General features: G+C 52.6%; 1 protein-coding gene across 1 annotated transcript; it reads right to left on the bottom strand.

The window, feature by feature from the left end:
- Positions 1–6,404: 6,404 nt before the first annotated feature.
- LOC129200933 (ubiquitin carboxyl-terminal hydrolase 42-like) lies at positions 6,405–13,216 on the bottom strand. The gene is made up of 11 exons (XM_054812187.1): positions 13,201–13,216; positions 12,029–12,229; positions 11,633–11,743; positions 11,455–11,557; positions 11,239–11,306; positions 11,021–11,091; positions 10,683–10,765; positions 10,313–10,424; positions 9,832–9,972; positions 9,539–9,639; positions 6,405–6,621 (listed from the first exon to the last, which is right to left on the bottom strand). The coding sequence occupies exons 1-11, from the start codon at positions 13,214–13,216 to the stop codon at positions 6,405–6,407; spliced, it is 1,224 nt and encodes a 407-aa protein (XP_054668162.1).
- Between the last annotated feature and the right edge of the window lie 13,260 nt (positions 13,217–26,476).

The following is a 26,476-nucleotide window of genomic DNA, read 5'->3' as shown; positions in this document are numbered from 1 at the left end:
GCCGGGAGAGCGCCTGGCCGGTTCCCCGGGGGCAAGCGCGGGCGTGCGGGGAGCACGCCTGACGGCGCCGCTCCGCCTCGCCCCCTCAGCCCGCGCCCGCGCCGCCCTCCCGCTTGCCGCCTTCGCTCACGACCGTGCCGCCATCTTGCGTCTCACAAACTACTGCACTTCTTTTGGGGCGGGGGGTGAGCCGGGAACTCCCGACGCCGCCGCCCGCAGTGCCCACTCGCATCCTCCCGGCGCCTCGCTGCCCCGGGGCGGGTGCGCGGGGAGGCCGGGCAGCGGCGGCCGGTGCCTCAGCCTCCCTGGCAGGGAGCGGGGGCCGAGCCGCTCCGCCGCCCCGCCCGTCAGGCGGCGGACACCAGCCAGAGGGCGGCCCGGCCCCGCCGAGGCAGCGGGTGGCTACCCCGGCGCCGCAGCGCCTCAGCCCGGGGGCCAGTCGAAGCTGTATATATATATACACACACACACACACACACACGCGTACATATGTAAAAAAAAAAGAAACACTTCTTTTCCCCAAAACCTTGATTGCCTTTTTATTATATTTAATAAAAAAGCCTACAAAAAGTGCGTGACCTGCAGTCAGGCTGATGCAGAGCCACCTACTGGGAGCAGCAATGAAAACAACTTTCTGGATCCCACCGAAATGGGCAGGATTTCTTGCGATAAAGAGGGATTTATTAGCAGCACCTCCCAGCTTCCCAAGCTGCTAGCAAATTCCTCACGGTTTAATTTGGAATAGAAAATACGGCCATCTACAACATCCTTACTTGGGATTATATGATCTAAAAAGAAACGTGCATTTTCGGACAGAAGTAAACCTAACAGCACGTTCAAACCAGGCCACCTCTATTAACAATGAATTTTGCTTATTTTACTAGTTTATATACAGTTCATGAAGCCTATGAGATTAAAAAGAAAAAAAAGATACCCGTGCACATGTTTCTTCCGGTGATGTGGCGGTAACAAACAAAGCAGGTAGGTCTAGCGTATAAACTGGAAACTTTTCCAGGGCATGTATTACCGCAGGTGCCAAATGAGAAGCTTGCCCACATCCTGGCTCTCCAACTAGTAAGAACCGTGGCCTGCAAGATGTTGGCTGGTAATAAGCATTTCTAGAACAATTAGAAGATAGTAAGTTTCAAAATGAAGTGATGACTAGGCACACAGATGTTAAAGGTTTTTTCCTAACCTCGTTTTTTTGGTAAATACTCTCCATGTTCCAGTAAATAATAAGCTGGTCTGTGATCAGGAAGACTATCAAAGCTCATTTTCTTACAACCTTGTACCATAGCTCCCCAAAGAAATCCTGCCAATCCCCAGCATCTCTGCTATTCGTTTGGCTGGCTTAAGTAATGGCTCTTAAATCACACACGGGGACTTGTCCAGCTAAATACACACACGACAACTGGTCAGTAACCTGATATGGAGGAGAAATACAACTCGCTCTCGCTCTCTCTCTCAACACACACCAATCGGGATCTGTACACCCCAATTTTCAGTAGGTCTTGAGTTTAAGTAACTACGAGATCTCTACATCTGTCAAGTTCAGCTGAAATTTGGCCGTAGTTACTGGAGACAGCGGGAAGGAAGGAGCAGAACAACGTTTCTAGGAAAAAATTAAGGTGGGCGCTGAAACACATGAGCTGTATCTGAAGTATGCAATTGGATTAGTTAAATTACAGCAGTACGCTACATACGTACAAGATTGTATTCAGTCATTCTAATTGTTTCATCGTTGAATTGTGTATTAATTTCCTAGTAATCTTGCTTTCCTAGCATGAAACACATTTGTGAAGAGCGTTTGTTTTTTCCAGCACAATACCACTGTACCTTTACTGGCTGAAGTCAAAGGTCTTAGAGACCTAACCAAACTCAGCTGGTCACATTTTCTGGACAGCATAGCGATAGAAACGGAGAAAAATAACTGACCCAACAGTGATGACAACAATCTTATTTTTTCAACTGTTGGCTTATACAACTTCCACATTAAAATGTCAAAAGCTTAATATCAACATTTACCTGCTAAAATTGAGGAATTTTTCCTTTTCTCTACTGGGCATTTGATGAGTTGGCTTATCTTCAAAGATTGATGGCGATTCCTCATCACTGTCAACTGCATAATTTCTTAAAACATGATTTACACTGTCTGAAAGACAAGAGAGGTTTGTTAACTTTCCTGAATACTCCGTATCTCACTCTCGCATTAACACAGCTTCAAATCAGTGCTGGAAATCCCTTTTCTTCTACTTCTTCATTTGAGGGCACACACCGAATGCTATTTTCTGAAGAGTTCGTCCTACCACAGACCTAAGGAGACTGCACAAGTCTCTACAAAGCTGTCCTAAGTGCTTGGGAGGTGGTTTGGTTTTTTCTCCTTAGAAGAAAGATGATTAGGAACAACTTTGGTGGTTCCGAGACACCTGAAAAACCCAACAAGGCCACTTCTTTCTGGGGCAGGTTCCCGCACTGGAAGCGAGGGAATTAAGCGAGTGCGATGGCCACAAACTTCCATTTGTGTAGGACTAGTGAGTCAGAATATACAGACCAACACACCTGCTAAGTAAGGCTCCTCACAGATCACCGAATGAGTAGATAATGGAAGGCAGACAACAGAGAAGGGATGCAATTACCAATCCCCTAGCCTCTCTGCTTTTGTTTTGTTGGTGGATTTCTGCCTCTGTTTTACCAATGCTAACCTATCTGCTGGCTCTACTGGGAGTCATCCTGGTAGGACAGTCTCCAGAGATTAGCATAACTAACTATTAACAGATTTCCATTAATCAAGAGTGGAGTGAGTTTATCAATTTCTTTGCTCTCACCAACTGACAGAGTAAACCTGATCAGGGCTGATGCAGTCAGGGGTGTGAGCTCACGTATGCTAAGCCAAGTCCCAAAGTACACACTACTAAACCATTCTCATCTCCTGTACAAGTGTACAGTGTGATCCACAAACATTTAAGTTAAGAGACTATGGCTAAAAAAAAATCACGATAGCTAAAACAGTATTTAGCTTAAACCGCTTATGCTTGCATTGTGGTCCTGACATTCTTCAGACAGGAATTAGAAGCATTCATGTAAAAATACCTTTTTCCCCTCTATTTAAATATTTTGAAAGAGGTGCCTCATACTTTAAACCTCAGATCCATCTCTACAAATGATAAATATGATGTTAGCTACTGTCAGAAACAGGGTGCTGTAGTAGAGAACGCATAGTTCTCTACGGCCTATTGTGAGTCATTCACAGCTCCCATCCAGCACTTCAGTTTAGAATCCGGACTAAAACCTATCCACCATGTTCCTGAAATAAAAGCATGCACATGCATATTCTGAAATTCTGCTGTCATTATGGCCAAGAGGTTTGTGTATGTTGATTGCACAAATGAGAATTTTTTGCTTTGACAGAATTTTAAAGTAGTGAATGTTATTGTTATACCTGGCTGTTGGTCCTTCTGTAGTGCAAACTCTGCGTGGGGAAATACTCTCTGCAAGGCTTGTAAAATTCTTGCTAATGTGTTTTCAAGCAGTGGTTTTGAAACAGATGATAGCGCTCGCCCAGGTGAAGCCACAGCCCTCTGTGAAGCTGGAACAGTCTTCTGCATAGCCATGACAAAATCCTTTGCTGTTATTTTGATAGAAGCAACATCTAACTGCAGTTTCTCGCTACTTTTGTATAGCTGAGGATAGCGGCGGCGCAAAGCACAGAGGGCAGCTTCAGCACATAAGGATTTAATATCAGCACCACAGCACCCTAACAAAGAAAACAAGAATCAAAGGTTACATCAGTCTCAGGCAACACAGAAGTCAAGGCCAAGGTTCCCCAAGCGCAACACTGAAAGACTTTGTATGCGGCCAAAAATTAACAGTTTAAGAGAGAATGTAAAGAGTTACTGCACTGCAGAGAAGTTTTGTTACGTGGCTCGCAGCCTGATATCCTGCGCTTCTTAAGCAGCCCCCTAATCAAAACTTTGCTCCCAGGGAAGATGCCCAAAACCCATTCAACGTTCTGAGAGACAGAAAGAAAATTAAAAGAAAAGAAGCATCTAACTTTCTTTGCTCCCACGGCGTGCCAGCCGCCTCACTCTGCAGCAAGGTGCAAGAGCTCGAGTACTGCCTGCTACAAGCTCAGATTCCTTCGGACTCAGTCCCATGCAGTAACTCACTGTATTTTCAAACTTACCAACGCATTTTTCAGCTAGCTCTTCAAGAAACATGTCCGATGGCTTTGGGGTCCAATCTCGTGTGTGAATCTTGAAAATCTCTTTTCTAGCCTGGAAATAAAATGGTCGCATTTTAGTTTGTCCAAAGTTTTCTCTTCAAAATCCCCAAACCAACACAAAACCCCCCACACCCTCACATTAATACAAATACTTGGTTTATCTGCTAAACTTTTAAGTATTTTACAGTTCGATTAACACGCTCTCTGCTTTTGCAGAGTAATTGCTACAATTACTACAAAGACGAACAATAATTATGACTCAAACTACTGTCACTGATCCAGAAAATGTCAAACGTTGCCTATCTTCATCTCCGATCTTAGCAAGATCTTTTATTTAAGTATTCCCTGGTACACAGTTTAATTACGGCAGATTTCTAGAATTCTTCCACAGTAGGGAATCATATAGTGTATGTGTTTCACGGCACCTCCTCTCCTGTTCCTGAAAGGAGATAAAAACTGGAGACAAATGTTTCTGTTAAAGATGCTGTTTAGTGCACTTTTACTAGCCTTCAACCATAGCCAAATTAAAACACACAAGACCAGGGTTCCACACTATCTTCCTCCCCATATTTTTTGGTTGCTATACACCTACTTTTTCATTGCTTAGCTATCGCCATTGAACTAGAAGCTTCCCAAGCCCCACACCTGTCCAGCGTACCTCGCATCTTTGTCCAATAAGAAGTTACCAGTAAGAATGTCAGCTCCCAAAATACTTCCCTCCCAGGATACGCAGCCTGGGAACCATCCAGCACAGGTACATCCACTATCCATTCGTAAACCAAGAACTGAGAGCAAGGCCACTTCAGGATGAAAGTGTCTAAGTGGATTAAGTCAGTCAGCAAACATGGACAGATTTGGGAATGGAAAAAAATTCAATCGCTCCAGCACCAGCCTTGAGAAAAGTTTTTGTTTGCAAAAAGGAATTCTTGTGCGCACACCATTTCTTTCATTTTCAAGATGAGATAGCAGTAATTTACAGCTAATCGGGGCATTCATTCTTTCTTACATGTTTCAGTGACTAGCAGCATCCCATTTTCTTGGCTGGTCACAGTGAAACCAAAGCTAATTACAGAACTAACTACTTGTGGAAATCCTCTTAATGGTATATATTCAGTACCGGATCTGCCCTCCACAGTCTCTCTTTTGCCCAAGTTGTCCAACACTGGGTTTGACTTTAACTGCTCTGTAATCCTGCATTGTTACGTGGTTTTGTTATAAAGAGGGACTTTGTCACATGAGCATTAAGGTTGTGTTTAAGTTCTGACCTCTTTATCTGGCAAGCTGAAGAGGAACTCTCGATCAAAGCGGCCGGGTCTTCGTAAAGCAGGATCTATAGAATCCAGCCTGTTGGTGGCTCCAATGACCACAATCTCTCCTCTGCTGTCTAAGCCATCCATAAGGGCCAGAAGAGTTGACACAATAGAGCTAACAGAAAAAATATGATCTTCATTCACTGGTTTAGTAAATTTTGTTACATTCTACGCAATCTTCTGCAATGACCACTCAAAAAGGACAAGCTTTTCTTGATGAGACGCCAATTAGCGAAAGACTTAATTTAGGACATAACAAAACCAGTAAGCTAACACAGGCCTTGTGCTGATATCAAGCTGAGTGAATTGGTTTCAGTTATTGTTTGAAAATCATCTGAATTTTAGTAGCATTGAATTACTAGTTTTCAGGATAAATTAATGTATCACATAAAGTTAAACAGGGTGTGGTGGTCTTTTCACAAAGATCAAGCAGCTTCTATGTAGATACCAAAAATGTACTACCTATGAATTTGGTCTCACTTTGGAGCCTCACTCCTCCCTTCCCGATGCCTCGGCCCCCTCTCCCGCCCGAGCAGCACAGGGGGACAGGGAATGGGGCTGTGGGCGGCCCACAGCGCCTTGTCTCTGCCACCCCTTCCTCCTCATGCCGTTCCCCTGCTCCCGCCTGGGGCCCACGGGCCGCAGCTCCGCACACAGAACCTGCTGCTGCCTGGGCTCCTCTCCAGGGGCCGCAGCTCCTGCCAGGAGCCTACTCCAGCCTGGGCACCTCTCCAGGGGATGCAGCTTCCTGGTGAAGCTGTCGATGGCTGCCTGATGGTGACAGCATTGGTGGCAGGATCCTCTTCTAGGCATCCATTTCACAGAGTCACAGGCTACTTGAGGCTGGCCGGGATGTCATCTGGAAAGTGTAGTCACCTGATCCCACCCCCCCGCTCAAGCAGTACCACCTGCAGCCGGTTGTCCATGACCATGTCCAGAGGGCTGTGGAACATCTCCAAGGACGGAGGCTCCACCAGCTCCCTGGGCAGCCCGTGCCGGTGCTCGTCACCCGCACAGCACCCTTTGCACTTCCCCTTGCTGAACTGCAGGAGGCCCCTGTCAGAGCCTCTCTCCAGCATGACCAGGTCCCTGGGGATGACGGCACGACCCCCCTGGCCTAAGCGCCACTCCTCCCAGTCTGGTGTCATTGGCCAGCTTGCTGAGGGTGCCCTCTGCCCTGTCCCCCAGACCGTTAATTAAGGAAGATGTTAACAAGATCGGACCCAGTATTGACCCCTGGGAGACGCTGCTAGTTACCGGCCTCGCAATAGACTTGGCGCCCCTGAGCAGCACCCTCTGGGCCCAGCCGTTCAGCTTCTTTCAGGCCCCCTTGCTGTCGGCTCATCCAGCCCCTTTCTGTTCAAGTGCCTTGAACTCCACCTTGAAAACCAAGAGATGGCAGCATGGACATGTGCAAGCACACTGCTTTCAAAATCCCGTCACATAAACCTCCCACACTGGGTATTGCCACCAATTGTCCCAAAACCTCCAGAGAAGAAAACACCCCATGAATTACGTATGCAAGGCCAACAAGTGTTTTTAATTTGGGCTTTGGCAAGGCGATCCCAACAGCTGAGCAGGGATTAAAGGTCTTCCTCGAGGGACCCGTGGGCAGGCGGGCCAGGCGGCAGAGCTGTCCGAGTCTCTGGAAGGTCTCTCCGAGCTCTTCGTGGCCAGAGGCAGCACTGGGAGGAGGGACAGGCTGGGCCGCTGGTGCCCTTTGTGCAGCTTGGTCCCTGCTGGCGGCAGTTCTGGTGCTTCCTGACTTCCTCCTCCTCCTCCTCCTTTTTCTTCTCCCGCTCCTCTTCTCTGGCACAGCAGAAGAAAGATGCTGTGCTCCTTCTTCCCCCAGGATCACAGTGTGCCCCCATCACCACAGCAGTGCCCTGAGTGTGTGTCTGACACGCATCTCCAGGGCGCTGAAACCCTCCTCCTCCCTGCTGAGGGCTCATCCTGCGTGGTGTCCACAAACCGGCTGCGGAGCGCATAGCCCCGTCTCAGGGATCCGCTCCGCTCTCTCTTCCTCAGCACGGTCTTCTGCTGAGCAGCCCTGGGTGCGGGAGCCAACTGGGATCTGGCGCTGGAGGGCCTGGGAGCTGTGGCATCCCTGGGAGTGCAGTCATGGCTTGGAGGACTAGGTCTCCTCCTCCTCCTCCTCCTCCCTGCTGAGGGCTCATAGTTCGTGGTGTCCGCGAACCAGCTTTGGAGTTCATCGCCCCGCAGCGGGGATCTGCTCCGCTCCCTCTGCATGGGAACGGATTGCTCCCAAGCAGCCTTGGGTGTGGGAGCCTGCCTGGAGCTGGCACTGGAGTGCCCTGAAGCTGCGCCAACCTTTGGGGCCTGGCAACAATGTGGAGGACTTGTTCTCCTCCTCCTGGCAGCTGAGCAGTCATAGTCTGTGGTGTCCACAGGCCAGCTGCGGAGATCATTGCCCCACTGTGGGGATCTGCTCCGGGCCCTCTCCCTGGCACCGTTCCTCTCACAGCGGGAGGAAGGGCCGAATCCGTGCTTCTCTTCCTTGCTGTCTTCTTGCACGGGGGGCAGCACAGGGTCAAGTGGTTGACAGCGCACTTGGCACACAGCTTTTCTTCTGGACACCAGCCTTCTACAGCCGCAGAAGAAGCGATTCAAGCAGAAGCCCACGAAGGAGACAATGCTGAGCCTGCCTGGCCAGGTGGGGCATGGCCAGCCTGCAGAGGCCTCCCGTGCACCTGCCACGGTGAGCTGGCTGGTGCTGGCTGTTGCGGAGGAGCTGCTGTGCTCTGGAGAGTCCTCCGTGCCCACCGCCACGTCCTGCAAAGAGAGCTGTGAAAAGGTCCTGCCCTTTCCTCCTGACAAGACCAGAACAGTGGGGAACCCCCGGAAGCTGTGGGAGGGGACAGCTAAGGGCCTCCCAAAGGCTCTCCTGGCGGGCTGCAAAGGCAGAAGGGCCAAAGGCGGACAGCTAGGATGGGTCTAGGTGGGAGGCTTTGGGAGGGAGCAGCCTTGCGGCTGTGAAGATCGCTGCAGCGTGGGAGGGAACAGAGAGCAATGCCAAGATGCCAGAAAGAAATCCACTGTCCATCTGGTGCCCTGACCCACCTCCCCAGAGTTACCTTAGTCAAACGGGGCGGATCCTGTGGTCTCACAGGACCCACCTGCTTGCTGCCAGCCGCCCACTGCTTGAAGAAGGAAGGGGCATATGATGGCACCTGTGCGGAAGAAGCCCTTTCTCCACTTTTCAAATCAGAGCGCCTGGAGAGAAAAAGAGTGATTTCCGTTTAGGGCTGCTCCTCAGCCTCCTCTAGGGTTCAGGCATTTTCTTGGAGCGGACTCTACGACAGAGGGAAGACGTAACCAAGACTACCAATGGGAAACTGGATTGGGCTCTTCCCAACACGTCTGCCCCTGTCGGAGCAAGAGCTCGTCTTTATACCCCCTACGGCCTCCATTTCATCGAATCCTAGATTTACAGAATGCTTTGCGTTGGAAGGGACCTTCAAGAGCGTCTGGTTCCAAGTCCCCTGCCATGGGCAGGGACACCTTCCACTAGATCTGGTTGCTCAACGCCCCATCCAACCCAGCCTTGAACACTTCCAGGGATGGGGCATTCACAACTTCTCTGGGCAACCTCTTCCAGGGTCTCACCACGCCCACCATTAAGAATTTCTTCCCCGTATCTAATAGAAATCAAGCTCGTTCAGTTTAAACCCATTACCCCTCATCTTATTACTACACTCCCTGAGATAAAGTCCCTCCCCATCTTTCCTGTAGGCCCCCTTAAAGTCCTCCTGTCTACATTAGCCAGCCTCTGACAGCAGACAAGTAGCACTTTACACCAGGGCAGCAGCCTAAAGCCCAGCAAGGGAAGAGAAGGACTGACGCGGAGTACTTCTGTTTGACAGCATTGAATGATGCAGGCAGTAATTGTCTCCTGTGACAGAAACGCTCAGGAGGATGAGAAGAAAAACAGCAAATCCAGGAAAAGGAAATATATTCTGAAAACGATTTGAGTACTGGTTGTTACCTGACATAAAACAGTAAATAGGCTTGCTGCCTGAGAACTCTCTCGATGCCACATAGATCCACATGCATATCGTCCATCTCGTACCACAGTCCATTGCTGGCCTGTAAAAAAAGACAACGATATCTGGAGATGAACTGCATGGTTTCTCCACAAAAACACAGGCAGATAACTACAGAACCAAGGGTACGCCCAAGCCAATCCATTCCAGCCGGTCAGGAGACCTTCTAGCCCAAAACCTCGGCTGCCAGTAACACTGCCGTGTTTCCCTTGTTAGGAAGGGAGTTGCTCTTTACCTTTGCATAGCAGAAATAGTGTCCTGAACCACAGCTGACACCGCTATGCACCACCACGGCGTATAAGGAGTAGAGGAGCGGTTCTCCAGCTGTCTCAGACATGTAAGGGCGAAGATCCAAGTACTTGGGATACTCCACAACCTACGGAGAGACCAAGAGGGCTCAGAAACGATCCTCCAATACGACATGCCTCAGCCTTCCAGGACTAAAGGCCAGCGGGGTCTAAATACACCGTCGGTGCTCACCAACACTTGGGTTTTCCCTAAAGCAACAGGTAATGGTTTGGGTGGCAGGAAACTGTTCTCGGCCAAAGCAGCTCTGCCGCAGCAGACTACGTGCTCGTCCTCCCACGGGAACTCTCCTCTCCCCTCCCCAGAAGGGAACACAAAACACTCAGCATGAACAGCTTGGGAGAGAGCGTACTGCTTGGGGAAATCTCCTGCTCCAGGAAGAGAAAGTTGCACTCCAGTTGCGTACACACCTTGTTGATCTTCTCGCCGATGAAATCGTCAAACCGCTTCAGACACAGCGTGAGAACCTTGGGCGGGCGATGGACTGTAAACCTCTTGGAGGCGGCAACCCTCTTGTCACACCTGGAAAGCAAGCCCAGAGCCAAGTGCTGAAATGCACCCTTAAGTGCACCCTTGTTCCCCCAGAAGGCCAGCCAAGCTTTCACGTCTCACACATCCTTACGCTATTGTAAGGCTATTCAGTGCCACAAGGCCTGACGGAAAAACACCTGCGTCTCGTTATTGTGCACCTATGCTATGTGAAACGATGACTGATACTCAAGGGCATGCAGCACCTTCAGGCAGGGTCTGGTATTCACACGTCATTAGCAATCATCTTACTTGCTACATTTAAAGCAGTTTTCGCCATCCAGCTGCTCGGGTTTCACAAAGTCCTTGAGAGCTGCGCTGACAGAGGAGGCTGCCTGGAGGAGTGAGAAAGGAGAGCGCTGAGCTGCGGGAAACGCCCTCGCCCAAACATGCACTAGGAGTCAACAAGACGACCCAGGTAGCCGACGCTGAGGAGACCCACCGTGAACCCGCAAGCAGTGCCCAGGAGGAGGCAGCAAGAGGGCATTATGCTGACCGTTTCCCTCTTTTCCAAGGGATTCCCGGGGCTATCAGGAGCTTCCTCGCTGTGCCTCGGGACATCCTGGAGCACAATTACAAACCCCCCTTACTTTTATATCCAAAGGAACATCCAGGAAGGCCTCGTAGGAGTCGGAAACCGCTTTGCAGCTCAAGCATGTGACTGGAAGGCAAATCAAAATGCTCAGCGATGGGGGAAGTCGACTGTGCCGCTTTACGCTCGTCATACCTACTCCGCCAGTCACACGGGCAGCTGTTTATCACAGGCAGGCAGAGGGGCACAGACAAGTCCAAGGAGAGCAAAAAGTACCTCTGGATCTCAGAAAGCCCGCAAATATTTGATGGATGATGGTAGTTGATTGAGAATAGATGTCCAAGCTGGAAAGAAATGGTGAGGCAGAGAGTTATGTCCTCAAAGAGGTGTACTTTGTCTGAAAACTCTGGGCATGGGTTTTCCCTTGACGAGAGCACATCAAGGAGTCCAAAGGGCTTGGGAACATTGAAAAGGGAATTTGCTTGTGCTTACTCGCTGCTACCACTCAGACAAGCTCTCTGCATGGCATCGACAGTATAGCGTAAGAACTCGTGGGCATCCTCCTGCATGCCAAGCTCAAAATGTTCTCCTATTACTAAGAAAGAAGAAGTCAGTAGTTCTGTCCTACAAGAACAGAAGAAAACCTGCACAAGCACCTGAAATGACTTACGTGGGAGGACATTGATGACAGCCAAAGGCTCGATGGCACTGCCTGAGGAACGCAGGACCTTGTTAACGTGTGCTTCCATTATGCACATCATGCAGAAGCCTCGCTCACGACCTGAAGAGAGAGGGAGGGAGGGAGGGCGGGCGGGAGGGAGGGAAGCTTCTCAGGTTAGCAAAATACCCATAGCGATGGGAAACCTAATGGAGATCTTGAAGTTCTAAGAACAGTCTCCACTGCTCTTCTCCCAAGGTGCCAATGTCGCAACAAGCCCGGGGCATTTTGGTGCATAGAAAACTTTCTTTGGAGGGACGCTTAACTGAGCAGAGTTTTCTGTGCAATAAGCCAGAAAGTGGGAAGTGCCCAGCAGACTTAGAAGGAGATGTTCGTAAAAGTACTCACACGCCTGGCTGTGCTCCCCAGAGAGCAGGTAGTTGGCCAGAGGGGGTGTGTACGTCAAGCACTGCAGGACGGAGTTGAGGAAGCACGTATTGTCCAGGTTGTGGAGTCCCGCTCCAGCTCTCTGTCGTTGCCGCCACTCCATGCAAACCTTCTCCGGAGGAAAGAGGATCCTTTGTGGCGAAGGCATTCCCTCGGCAGTGACTGCAGGGAAATGACATATGAAAAGAGATGACACGATTTTGTTGCGCGAAAGCATACTTGAAAAGGCAAGTTCTGTACAGGAGCACCCAGGAGACAAGCAGCTCTAACCTCCAAGAGAGCAACATTGGGGGAAGCCTTACAGTGCCATTGAAATTGTCTGGTCAAGATAGAGTTTTGGAAAACAGTCTCCTCCCCTGCTTACTTTGCGCACAGTCCAACAAACCCACACTGATTTCCGTGCCTTGGGCTACCTTCCTTTCCCTCTAGAGTCTAGAATTGGATGATCAGGTCAAGTCATAGAATCGTAGAATCGTAGAATCATAGAATGGTTTGGGTCGGAAGGGACCTCAAAGGTCACCTAGTTGCAACCCCCCCCTGCCATGGGCAGGGACACCCTCCACTAGACCAGGTTGTCCCAAAGCCTCATCCAGCCTGGCCTTAAACACTTCCAGGGATGGGGCCTCCACACACTCTCTGGGCAACCCATGCCACTGCCTCACCACCCTCACACGGAAGGATTTCTTCCTAAAGTCTAATCTCAATCGACCCTCTTTTAGTTTCACCCCATTCCCCCTTGTCCTGCCACTACGCTCCCTGATAAACAGTCCCTCTCCAGCTTTCCTGGAGGCCCCTTCAGGTACTGGAAGGCCGCAGTTAGGAAGTCTTCCCTCTTCCTGATTGTAATGGAGGAAGACAAGCAAGTCTCTTTCACAGAAGGTAACCCTACTGATGTCAGGGCGTTCTATGAGCAATGCCATCTTTCAAAGTCTTGTACTAGTGGCGGAGGAGTGATAAAACGCATTTTCCTGTGTCTAGTCAAAATGCCTGGATAAGTCTGGCTGCTCCCAGGAAACGCCCCCGAAGTCACCCTCGGATGTCAGCACGTCAACATGCAGGGATGGAGCAGCAGCCACGTCCATTACCCTTGGGGATTCACAAAGTCCAAGCCTGCTGGTGAAGCCGTTACTCACAGGAGTCGTTCCCCATTGCGGCCATCGCTCCTCTCAGGAACAGAGGCGAAAGCTTTGGATGACAGAGGCTGTCAGGACGTGCTCCAGAAAGAGCAGATCAGCGCCAATCCCGTCACCTGATAGGAAAGAAAGAACCGTAGCTCCACAAAATGATTCCAAAACCTGGCAAATGCAACCCACAGATCAGCGTCTGCCATCAAAGGTGCTTCAGTGGTACTTGTAACTCCTAGAGAGCAGCAGGCCGATGGCCCCACTGTCCCTGTCGCAGGACTCCAACTGACAGCAATTACCACGGCCCCCTTGAAAGCCCCATTGCGTGCCACCTTCTCTGAGGAGGACCTGCTGCTGACCTGTGGCTACCCTTAGCAGCAGAGCCCTCTGGCTCTGCAGCCCACACTTTCCCGCCGTGTATGCAGGAGCTACCTTTCGGCTTTAACAGAAGGTATGGAGCAGACTATACTTTGATCCCGTATCTACCTACTCTATGATCTGTCCTGAAAGTCCAATCACAGTTACCTTTGAAAGAGGATGGAAGTTGAGGAGAAGTGGGCAGTAATGGAGAAATGGTTGAAAAGAGTCGGTGTGCAAGTAGCGAGGGAAGGAGCCGAGTTATCCCAAAGGGCAGCTCAGCCCAACTGGCTTTCGCTGGCCCGCTTTTCAGCTTATAAAGCCCCAGTCCGGTGAGGTCACAAGCGCCGGGCGGTTGCCGCATCACTGCCCCTTTGTGACACGGGGTCCGCACGGGGACGTGTCCCCTCAAGGCCACACAGCTGCCAGGGCCCGGGCACCTCCCACAGCCATCAGCCGCTGGGCTTCCCCACCGCTGCTGGCCAAGGGCTCTTTGTCCGCCGGCAGAGCTCCCACCTTTTCCCCGAGCTACACCAGCCAGATGAATAAAAACCTGCCCAGGGCTGCAAGCGTGCCTGCTCACTGCTTTGGCTGGAACGCTCTGTATGCTGAGGGTTCTGGGCCACTCTTCCCAGGTACAGGACCCTGTCCGTGAGACTCGTGGAGCAAAGCACCTGGTCTCTTAGAGGTTCATTTCCAATGAATTTGACCTGCCCCCCGAGATACAGCCCTATGCGGACTCTGAACTAGCGCTACCAAAGAAACTCCTTCAGCAACGGTGCTGGGTTGACCTTGTCTGGCTGCCATGTCCCCACCCAGCTGCTCTCTCGCCTTGGGCCTCCAAAAACCATTTGTGGGTGGCTTTTTTGCATCTTCACATTTTCTGCTCCCTCCAGGGTCTCTTAGCTTTCTATTTGCCGCAGCTTTGCCAGATTCCCCCTCGGGGTGGCTGGACTGGCAGTTTTGCTCCTGCCCCGCTTGGCTGCCCCAGTTTTGGGCTGGTTGTTATTGCTGCCCCACGTCAGCTGGTCGGTTTGGCCCCTGCCCTGCTCAGGGATCCAGAACTGGGACAGGGCAGGTCTGTGCTGGGAGGGGTTAAAGGGATCTAGTTTGTAACGGGACAGTGGCAAATCTGTGCTGGGGGAGTTAAGGGGATCCGGTTTATCCTGGAAGGGGGCCCAGTATGTAGTTGGAGGGGGTCATAGAATCAGAGAATCAGAGAATGGTTTGGCTTGGAAGGGACCTCAAACATCATCTAGTTCCATCTGCACGGGGAGCGATGAAAGCCACGAGGCCCCCCCCAAGGGACAGCACGGAGTCAGCGGGACAGCAGACAGCCGTGGCAGTATGTCAGCTCTGCAGCTTCTTCCCAGACCTGGGGCCTCCCGGGGGCTGCCCTGGGGTGCTGCAGCAGCGTGCGGCCTGGTGCTGCCGGGAGCTGGTGGGCCCTGCTGGGCCCTGACGCCGGCAGTGCTGGCAGTCAACAGCGCTGTGTTGCGTGTCCCATTGATCATATCGCAGCCCCGGGCAGCGGGGAGCTGTAGCTTAAAGCGCAGGAGGCCAGGGGATGGGGCAAGTGAGGGTCCCTGGGCCGGGCACAGGGCCGGAGCCCCAGGCCAGTGGTTTAAGATCTCCGTGCTGCGGGGTTTCAGTGGACTGGCTACATTAAACCTCTCCCCTCCCGCTGCACGAAGGACCTTTGCCCCCTGGCATCCCCCGGGTTCTAGGTCACTCGGTGGGCATCCCGTCAGATGTTCTCCGCTTGCTGCTGCCCGCTTGCTGCCTGCTGCGGCCTGCCGCCGCACCGTCCCTGTCTGGCTTTCCCTCCCAGAGGGTTTTCCTGTAGTTTGCCACCTGGCACACCACCCCTTTCTTCTCCTTCTGCTTTGGTGGCATGTTGTCCCGCAGGGAGGTCTCGTTCATCTTGGGGGTGCTGGCTGGCGTGGGGCACTTGGCCGGCTTGCCGCCCGCCTTGGCCAATCTGGGCAGCACCCGCCAGGAGATGAGGCCTGGCGGCAGCGGCAAACGGGTCAGAACGACCCGGGGCTGCCTCCGCAGAGCCTCCTGCACCAGTGGGGCCACGCAAGGTTGAATAAGGGAAACTAATTAGCATAGAAGAATTTTAGAACAGAATGTATAACTTGGCAACACTTGAGTCAGGCCCCACAAACTCAGGCTTCCCCTGTCTCATGCTCCAGTATGAAAGAAAACAATTAGTAAAATAGCCGGAATGTAGAAACAGGATAAGAGAAGCCGTAAATTAGGGAACAGTCCTTGGGTATGAACTAGAAAAGACACAAAGTTTGAGGCACCCTGATAAAGGGGGCCCAATAGGCCAAGAAGCCTGGGACCATCTGGGCAGGACGGATAACAAGGTTGCTGAGCTTGCAAAACGGAGATCATGAAGAAGAGGTTGCCCAACTGTGTACGCTGAAGAAGAGGAGAAAGAGGAAGATTTGAGGAGGACGACCCCTGACGACCACCTGAGAAAGAAACTGCGCAGGTGTATCAGGACATTAGCATATATTCAGGAGTTCCCAGAATAATAATGAATATATATTAAATTTATCAGAAACCTAATGAATATGTAAACTCTTTTGCAATATAAATCACGTACAATTTGTTTCTCGTCGAGACGTACATTCGTGGAAATATCCCGGTGCGACTCCCAGCGCTGCAATAAAGGATACCTGCTTAACAGTCACATTGGCTCTCCCAAGCATCCCTTTTGCAGCCCATGAGATGCTCTGTGTGGCAAGGGAAGGTGCCCCTTGGACCACTGTCTGAGGCTCTGCAGGGCTTGGGGGACACAGCCCAGGCCAGAGAGACACTCACGGCACGGTGGCTGCTCAGCTCCTCCTCCAGGAGTTTGAGGGAGGGCAGTCGCGTCACCCGGGCTCTCTTTGCTCCTTCAGGTTGCCTGTGCACTGGGAAAGGACAGAGAAAGAGTGAGCCCCAAGCCAGCTCTTCTCTCTCCAGCAAAAGGGATCCCAAACACCCCTGGGTACCGCCCCGGAGCCAAACAGAGGGCAGAGCTGCCTGCAGAGCTCCTGCCTGCCAGGCACACAGCCCTGCTTCCCGCCTGACTCTCCCTGCTGCAGAGGAAGAAGAGTCTTTCTGTTCCTGCTCATCCCTTACGTGCCTGAGAGCTGCCCGCAGGGGACCTGTGTTCCCCCGTACGGCTGCACCTGGAGAATCCCCCCGGCTTACCCCAGCAGTGTGCCCACTCACAGCTCCTTTGCCACCCATGAGGTGCAGAAAGAGAGGAGAAACAGCGTCAGGGAGGAAAACCCGGCCTCCCTCCCTCCTTGCCGGCGTGCTGCCCGCTCCCTGCCCAGGCTCTGCACGGTGGGCAGAGGCCTCTCACAGGATGGCATGGGCACGGTTGAGAACCTCTCCTGCCCCTTGCCAGCCGTGACTGCAGCTGCCAGACGCCAGAGAGGACAGGGGCCAGCACTGTGCCGCACCGCCCAGCCCTGCTGTGGGACGTGGCACCACCACTCACCAAAAGGTGGCAAGGCAGGAGCTGGTGGGCCAGACAAGGATGAGGGACTCGCTGCCCTCGCTGCTGACATTCTCCTCTTCTTCTTCCTCCCTTGCCGCCTCCTTCCCGCCACTCAGCACCCACAGCTGGTCCAGGGCCAGGCAGAGCCCTGTCTCCCACCTGCTGTTAGGACGCACACTGGTGCATCCAGCACCGAGGTCCCAGGGCCTGGGGCTGGTGCCAGCGTGTCCCTGCCCTGGTCCCACGGTGGCGGATGGGGGAAAGGCAGCTGGGGTCCCAGGGTCTTACTGCAACTTGGCAATCACTGATTCCCCCAGAAGGAGTAGAAGGCACCTCTCGCTCCTCTTGCGGCCATGGATCAGCTGCACGTCTGCACTCAGCACCGGCTCGGCATTGGTGAGAGCCTCCCTGCAGAGCAGAGAGCGGCAGGCATGAGCGACGCTGCTGCCGCAGGACCTGGCTGTGCCCCAGCGTCCCAGAGCTGCGGGGGGAGCCCACCTGGAGACACAGCAGCAGTTGGCCTGGCCCATCCTGCCCGGGCCAGGAGGACCGTCACGGTGCGCAGCGCAGCCTGACACCAAGGATGCGGGACAGCCGGCATGAGTGAGGCTAGGAAGCGGGGTGCTGGTGCCGAGGCAGCGCTGATCAGCTGGGCCCTGCCTCCTCCCAGCGCCACTCTGTGCCAGCACAGCTCCCTCCTGCCGGCACTGGGGGCTGTTGGCTCCAACGGACCAACGTCCCAACCCCAAAGGAAACTGGGGGCGGAGCTGGGGGCAGTACTGGGGTGGGGGTTCTCTCCAGTATGGCCATGTCTGTCTTGCACTGGGGAGCCCAGAGCCGGATGCAGCCGAGGGGAAGGATCACCTCCCTCCACCTGCTGCCAGTGCTTTCCCTCCTGCAGCCCTGCATGCAGGTAGCTTCCTTTGCCCCGAGGGCACTTTGCGGCCTCCAAATTGGTCAACTTGGGGTTGACCGGGGAGGGAACCTCTCTGTTGGGGAAGCAAAGAGGGGTGATGGGCTGAGATATTGGCAGGCAGAGCCGGCTGGGGGCTTACCCGGAGGGCAGGCGCACCAGGACGAGTGGGAGCCTGCTGCTGTACCGGCCATGGCGGTTGGTGAGTGTGGGGTTGGTTTGGGGCAAACTGTGCCCTAGGGGGGTCTGTCCCCACTGTGATAATTCCTCAAGCACCTGCTTCAGCCAGCCTTGCACTGCTTTGCTTTTTCATACCACAACAACTTCCCATCTCAGCGATTTCCCATCCTGATGATCATTTCCTGTCCTCAGTGCTGATTTTCCATTCCCACCATGGCTTCCCATCTAACCATGGGTTTTTGGGAGGTGATTTTTGTCTCCAAGGGCAAGCGATGGCCTTGCAATGCTGACATGTGTGTGCTGCCCCATCTTCCCCGATGGTGGAGATGGGAGGGGGATTTGGGGTGATTTTGGGTTGGTTTTGTCCTCCCCCGTCTCTGGTCTGGGCTAGAGGTCAGTCTTGGTCTTGCTGTCGAGGAAGCAAAACTCTGTGACGTTCATGTGCCCCTTCCTGGGGAGCGCCGGTGGGGCCATGCTGGGGGTCCATCCTGGGCACAGGGAAGCGTGGCGGGGCAGCGGGTGGGCGTCCTTCCCTGCGGGGTCTGCCAGTGCAAGGGGTACGCCGGTGGTTAGCGAGACCTGTGGGGAGCGTTCCCCTGCACCCCAGCTCAGCCAGGCTCTGGGCACGTTCCCTACAGATGCTCAGACCCCGAGGGAGGCTGAGGAAGAGACGTCGGAGGGACCTGATGTTTCCCCCCAGGCTGGGCTTTTTTTCCCCCGTCCTCGTCACTCTGCAAGGCCATGCTCGTCACCCAGGTTAGGGGGAGGACTGGGCCCGGGGCAGGGGTTTTGCAGGCAGAACATTTCTTGAGGCTCCCGGTAATGCAGTTCCCAGGGAGTGCTTAAGAAATGGCGCATTTGCCCATAATTGCTATTGTTGGTCTCTCCCCATCGCTCCCTCTCCAGCTCCCTTCTCCCATTTTTAAATTCCTCCCTCTCTCTCTTCAGCCCCTCACGATTGTTTACTTTCCCTTTCTTTCTCCATCTGGCTCCTCCATCTTGTTTTTCGATTCCTCCCTCTCTGCCCTATAGACTGACACTATTTTTGGTTCCCTCTGACTCCCTCTCTGTCTTTCCTAATTCCTCCCTGCCTGTCCCATAGCCCGTTGCCATTTTTGTCTTTCTCCACATCTCTCTCTCGTGCTCCCTGTCCTTCTCTTCTTCTATCACCGTCTCCCGCTTCCTGCTCTTGTTTTCCCTCTCTCTCCTGCAGCCTGGCCCCCCTTTCCTGCCTGCTCAGCGGGCTGTGCTTCTCCCTTCTCTCTGCGCCTCCCTCCTGCTCCCCATCCCCTTTTGCTCTCCCTCCGTCTCCATCCTGGCGGCCATGGCTGCTCTGTCCTTCTCCGCCTCCTTCTCCTGACCCGCATCCCTCTGTTTCTCAGTCTCTCGGGAGTCTTTCCCGTCCTCCCCTTGCTCTGTGTCCTGCTCTCGGCCCCTGCCTCTCCCTTCCTCTCTCCCTTTTCCCTCTCACCCTTTCCCCTCCGTCCCTCGGTCCTGCTCCCTGGCCCATGTCTCTCTCACTCCTCTTCTCTCTCTCTGCGCCCCCGTCCCACTCCCTCGCCCTGCCTGTGTCGGCCCGTCCCTCTGGCCTCCTCCCTGCCCTTCTTCTTCTCCCTCCGTCCCTCTGGCCTGCTGCCTAGCACTAGTTTTCTTCCCGCACCGCGCTCTGCCCTTCCCCTCCCGCTCTTTCCCGCTCTCTCCCTCTGCCGCCTCCTCACCACCATTTTTCCTTCCTCCACTCCCTGTCCCTTGTTCCCACCGTCCCTCTGTAACCGTGGGATAGGGGCTGTGAAACAGAAACTATAGAATCAGGTTGAGATAATTAGTTTGTAACCAAGGTAATAGGTAATGAAGCTAACTGACCATGGCAAGGTACAATGCTGCTGTGTTCCTTGTACAGTCCCTACCCAACCGGACAATAGGCCCGGGAATATTAATCTTATGAAGTAAGTTGCTATGGACAGATGCACCCACAACGAGGATACTGCGCATGCCTGCAAGAAGAGGCTCACCCAGCGGACACGGGTGCGCGACCACTGACGACCACCAGAGACCCTTGAGGACCACCGACTCAAATCACTGAGCATGCGTGACGGGGAGGAGGATATGGAAATGGATTCCAAGAAATGATTATCAGAGGACTGCCCTTTCTGAGAAAAACAATGAATATGTATGTTTTGATGCTATATAACCTGTGTGTTGGTGATCACCTGGCATGCACGTTGGGTGGAGCTATCCCCCGTGCATCCAGCACTGCAATAAAGAATGCCTGCCTTTTAACACTGCATTGGTGTTACGAGGTTTATTCCCGGATTTCGGTGACACCTCTGTCCAGCTCTGGGCCTGCGGGGTCCGGGCCGCGCGGGGAACGGTGTCCCTGCAGGGTCAGACCGCAAGCAGGAGCACCCCACGGCATGCTGGGAGCATGCTGTAGTTCTGGGGCACAGGGCTGCCCGGCGGCCATGTTGGTCTGGCCAGGCTCAGTCTCTGCTCCACCTGTGGCCCGGCTGAGCTGAGGGCTGGGGCTGCCCGTGGGGCCAGCCAGGCCCTTAGGCAGGTGTGGGGGTGTCTCCTGACAATGTGATGTAAGCCACAACACTTCATTTCACCTCTGAGCGTGTAATTTTGTGGCTGTTCTGGAATGTCTTACAGTGAAATGAGAGTTTTAAATGTGTGGTGGGTTGACCCTGGCTGGAGGCCAGGTGCCCACCACAGCCGCTCTATCACTCCCCTCATTCACCAAACAGGGGAGAAAAGGCATAACGAAATGCTTGCACGTCGAGATAAGGACAGGGAGAGATCACTCACTAATTGTTGTCACGAGCAAAACAGACCAAACTTAGAGAGGGAATTCATCTAATTTATTCCTAGGCAAAAGAGAGTAGAGGAATGAGAAAATAAAATCGACTCTTAAAACACTTCCCCCCACCCCTCCCATCTTCCGGGCTCAACTTCACTCCCGGCTTCAACCTTCCCCCCCTCAGCGGCACAGGGGGACGGGGAATGGGGGTTACGGTCAGTTCATCTCACGGTGTTTCTGCCGCTTCTTCATCCTCAGGGGGAGGACTCCTCTCATCGTTCCCCTGCTCCAGCATGGAGTCCCTCTCACGGGGTGCAGACCTTCAGGAGCAAACTGCTCCAGCGTGGGGTCCCCCACGGGGTCACAAGTCCTGCCAGCAAACCTGCCCTGGCGTGGGCTCCCCTCTTCACGGGTCCACCGGTCTGGCCAGGAACTTGCTCCAGCGTGGGCTTCCCACGGGCCGCAGCGTCCTTCAGGTGCCTCCACCTGCTCCGGCGTGGGGTCCTCCACGGGCTGCAGGTGGAATCTCTACACCCCCTCATCCTTCCTCCATGGGCTGCAGGGGGACAGCCTGCCTCACCATGGCCTTCACCACGGGCTGCAGGGGGATCTCTGCTCCAGTGCCTGGAGCACCTCCTCCCCCTCCATCTTCACTGACCTAGGTGTCTGCAGAGTTTCTTACATCTTCTCACTCCTCTCTCCGGCTGCAAAAGCTCTCTCCCTCTAAGTGTTTTCCTTCTTAACTATGTTATCACAGAGGCGCTGATTGGCTTGGCCTTGGCCAGCGGCGGGCCCGTCTTAGAGCCGGCTGGCATTGGCTCTATCAGACACGGGGAACTTCTAGCAGCTTCTCACAGACGCAACCCCTGTAGCCCTCCCGCTACCAAAACCTTGCCACGCAAACCCAACACAGTCTTCCAAATGGATTTTTGGTTTATTTTGACACCACCAAGCCTTGACTGGTTTGGGATGCCTTGATCAATTTTCCTCTAAATTACAACATACAACAAAAGAGGAAAAAAATGACAGGGTCACAAAAGCCTTTGGTGTCACTAAAAACATATCCTCCTACACCCGGGCAACGAGAGAGAACAGTTTTGCCCATTTTACTGGTTACGTCAGCCCTTGAAGAGCTGAGTGCTGCACTGGTTCCTCTCTGCTTTGTGCCGTAGGGAATCAGAAGAGCAGGCAGGAAAGCCAAGGGACCACAAAGGCACCTGGCTGGGATGAGAGGAGGAACCTGCAGTCGAATTCACAATGGAGCATGGGCTTGTTGTTACAGAGGTGGAAAATCAGCCATGCATCCTCTCTGCTACAGCCCACCTTCACGGTAGGAGCGTGCCCTGAGAGGACCGAAGGAAAGGGGCACAAATTAAAGCACATGATATTCCCACTGCACATGAGAAAACAAGTTTTTACTGTTGGGGGACAAATGCTGGCAGAGGTTGCGCAGGGAGGTTGTGAAGTCTCTGTCCTTGGAGAAATTCATAACCCAAGAGAACACGGTCCTGGGCAACCTGCTCTAGGTGACCGTGCTCGAGCAGGTGGGTTGGACCAGACAACCTCCACAGGTCCCTCCCAACCTCAGCCATTCCCTGTGATTCTGTGCTTTGGTTGGACTCCTAAAGCCTCTGAACTCAGCCCTGGTGCCCGCTGGAAAGGATTCTGGGACAAGGGATGCTCCCAAACTCCTCCAGTGCAATTCATCACCAAATAACCTCTACCTCGTCCAGAATATGGTAGGGCAGACACAGTCAGAAGACAGAAAAGATCCTTTTATTGTGGAGATCCAGTGCAGGAGCCCGGCAGTCACAGTGGTTCAGCCGGGAACAGGATGTCGGCACCTACAACGACAGAGCCAGCAAGCGCTGATAAATCCACAAGGGCAGGAACGGGCAGGACCTGGTTCCCCTTTCTTTGGGGAACGCAGTTGACAAGGAATTGTTTATAGCCCAGAAGAGAGAGCTACTGCTGGCACTGACTAGGGCATGGCTCTGGCGCCTTATCCCCATGGGCAATGCCCTTAGAGAGCTGCGAGTGCACAGAGATACACCGTGGCCCTGTGCCATGCAGCAGGGCTCGATGGGGAGCCCCCAGCAGCTGCCAGGGAGTTCTTTCCAAACCTTGTGCAGCACCCATCCCTCTCCGGCCCTTGCCAGCCAGTTTGACGGACTTTGAGCAGCCTTCAGAGTTGGGAAGGAAGGACAGCAGAGCCGGGAACACCCCGGGGCCTCTTCACCTGCGGCACCTTCCAGCCCCCGTCTTTTTCTCTCCTCCTCCTTTTCTTTTCTTGGAGGCACTCCCTCTCCTCCGCCCAGGCCTCTTTGCTCTTTCTTTTTCTTTTTTTTTGGTTTGCCTGTTCCTGGGGAGAGCCTGCAAACCTTTCCATCCCGCAATGGGATTAGATAGATAAAGGCAGCCTCACCTGGAATCAGGTCTTGGTTTAACCGGAGGTGAACTCTTTTTACCTTCTTTCCTCTGAAAGTCTCTTTACTTCTTCTGCCCATAGCAGGGAGTCTACTCTGGTCTCTGGGCTGGTTGGAGGCAAAGCAACGGGGGCCTAAACCAGAAATGTCGGCGTTAGCAGGTGGCAAAGGACACCCCGGTGCAGTAAGCGACGCTTTGGCAAAGTGCTACCTTAGCTCTACAGAGAAGAGCCCTGCGGCTGGTTTGCATTAGCCCTGCCTTCCAAGGGCCTCCCTTTGGAATACCACGTTCACACAGGTGTGTGACACTCGGTTCATTTGTGGGGCCATTCAGCAGGGAGCCTGCGGTCCTGCTCCGGGCAAGAAAAGGCTTGCCCGCTTCATTCTGCCGGGGTTTCTTCTGCCCTCCCGAGACAGAGCTCTGCAGATACCCCTTTGGTGTAAGGCCACCTTCTGCGGTGGGAGGCTTTGCCTTCTCTAGGCGTTTTGTAGGTATTTCCTTGGATTAAGCACATGCCTGAGGCATTTGAGAAACAACCTTTTTGGGTTTACTTACAATGTATCAGTCTGAGGGGAGAAAAACCAAACCCAACCCCCAGATAAAGCCCCAAGAGGTGGAATGCCAGGAAGAGGCACACCAGCTCCTGGGACTCATCAGAACCACCCTCCTAGACGAGGCACGTTGTCCCAGTGTTTGTGGAGCTGTCATACCTCTGCTGTTTCCGACCCCACCACCGTGTCTGCCCCTGCTGCTTTCTGGAGGACGAGCAGACGAGGTGGTGCATCCAGAAAGGCTTTTGCCTGGTGCTCAGGTAGTGCAAATGTTGTCCCTTGAAGTCAGCTTCCTTAGCCCAGTGTGTAAGCAGCCAATCGTACGCACCGAGACGAGATATTGTTTCTTCCATGTTTGCGCAAAGATGGGTGCTAGGCAGTTTCCCCCAAAGCTAGCACACAGTGGCAGTTCCATTGGAGATCTGTACAGCCCCGGGTGTTCTGCCTCCTAGTCACAGCTTCTAAACTACAGCTGGGGAACTCTTTGCTCGCTTCCATTTCAAGACACAGGACCTTCTACATTCACTACGCATGTCCAGTGAGGCAGGGTCTTTATCTGGGGAGGGGGTGGTGTTAGCACTGGAGGTGTGGTTTTCATATTCTAAGGGGACAGTTCATTCTAAGGACACCAGTTAGAGGAATTTCACTGGCTTTTGACTTTCAAGGATGTACATCTCCTTGTTAACAAGCGTTCCTCTGGTCAAGATCCCTTTGCTACATCTTTTCTAAGTATACCTCATTCTAATGCAATACCTTCGAAGGTTCCAAGGACGGTCCTCCTCTTCTCCAATCCTTAGTCACCTTATTCTCAAGCAATAAGCGCTAATGAATACACAGCTCAGAATACGCAGTCTAAACGTGAACTCCTTCTTGCCTGTTTCAGACAACACAAACACCTTTCATGTCCCAAAGTAAGTTGCCAGGACTCTGGTTAAAGCTCTGCATAACAACCTAAAATTTTCCTTCATGCATGATTGCCACAGTGTGGGAGTCTGTTTAGCAATTTGCTGTCGTCGTGGAGCCTGGCAGGCAGCTAAACCAACCATACAGCCGTTTGCTCACCCCCCTGCCCCAGTGGGATGCGGGAGAGCATCACAAAATAAAAAGTAAAACTCGTGGGTTGACATTAAGAGAGTTTAATGTGACAGAAAAAGAAGGTAATAAATAAGAACAACAACAACGATAACAACAAAAAACCACCACCAACATTAATACTAATTTAATTTCATCTAAAATGTGCTCTTTTGCCCATTATACCTTGGAGGGGTGGACTCTAATCTTTTAAACATTTAAAAAAAAATGAAACATCCGTGAATAAGTGTAGGTGGAGTGCCTGAACTGTTGAATGGCAGGCAATATCTCAATGACATCCACAAATTGCAGAAATGTTGCAATCGTGGCCTTGTAATACAAAGACATTAACGTTTACTGGCAGCTTAAGAAACTAACAGCCACGGTAGAAGAGAATTCCTCCCTCTTCTCTCTTTCTTTCTTTCTTTCTTGTTATTTTTTTTGCATGTTAAAGTTTCTAATTTAATATCCTCAAATATTCTAAAATACTGAACTAGTATTAGAGAAAAATGAGCGCAAGGTAAGGAGCATCATGCTGCATTTCTTGCTAAATGTCTGGTTTCATTTCATTCAGACTGGAAAGGAAACCAAGCTTGTACCTGCAAAAGAATTCAAAGAGCTGTCTTTGGTGCCCAGAGGGAGCAGACAAGCACTGGGGAGCAGTCTGCAGGATCAGAACTTCAGCCTGCTCCGGGTGATAAACCCTCTGGAGAGGAAAGAGAAACCCCACTTAGGTGTTGGTTTTATGGTGATCAGACAGCTCAGTAGCAGCCCTCTGCTACAGCTGCAGCATAAGTAGGCAAGTTGCTTAAGCACCAAATTAAACTTTCACTTTCCACTTTGCTGTCATTTTTTCCCTTCCTCTTAATTTTGATATTTAAGTGAACAGTTGAAGTATTTGCTTACTTGGGGAAAAACCAGTGCTATCCTCGTCCTCTTCTGATAAGCTACTAAGTTGAAGGGCAGAAAGCTGAGCCCACCAAGAAGATATTTAGAGGAGGGGGAAGTAGTTCAGAGCCATCGGCTGGATGTTCTTCATCTGGCCAAAAGTGAGGAGGGGGCAGAAGACCTACAGGTAGCTAAAGGGAAGCAGAAGAGAGCTGCTGGGAGCCAGCGGTGTGATGTGGAGATAGCAAAGTGCTACACTGCAGTGTGTCAGGCAAAGTATATTTTCAGGGAGCGTAGAGGAGGGTGAATGCCATTGAAGAGAGCACAGCTCATCTGACGTCATTGCCCTGCTGGTCCTTCCCGTACAAGAAAGATGAACTCCCCTGGGAATGACGGCAGAGGAGAGCTGCAGGGATTGCTGGGACATGGGAGATGGAGATGCGCGATGACATCGGGAGTCCTTGATTTGCTTGGGCTAGAAGAGCAAGTGGAAGAAGAGCGGGGTGACTGCTGTGAATGCAGAAGCAGGAAACAGCATGAAGGGAGAAGAGTTACTAAGCTTGAAAAAAGCGTACCGCCTGGCCCTGAGTAAA

The sequence above is a fragment of the Grus americana genome, unplaced genomic scaffold, assembly GCF_028858705.1.
Source record: "Grus americana isolate bGruAme1 unplaced genomic scaffold, bGruAme1.mat scaffold_69, whole genome shotgun sequence".
NCBI lineage: Eukaryota > Metazoa > Chordata > Aves > Gruiformes > Gruidae > Grus > Grus americana.
This window is presented reverse-complemented; position numbering and strand designations above follow the sequence as displayed.

What these genes read in the sequence shown, in the direction of transcription:
- LOC129200933 (XM_054812187.1), bottom strand. An exon ending in TGTCTGAGTGGTAGCAGCGA is followed by an intron (nt 11,307 to 11,454) that starts GTAAGCACAAGC and finishes ATTTCTTTCCAG; the next exon opens with CTTGGACATCTATTCTCAAT. An exon ending in ACTATTTCTGCTATGCAAAG is followed by an intron (nt 9,640 to 9,831) that starts GTAAAGAGCAAC and finishes CTTTTTTTACAG; the next exon opens with GCCAGCAATGGACTGTGGTA.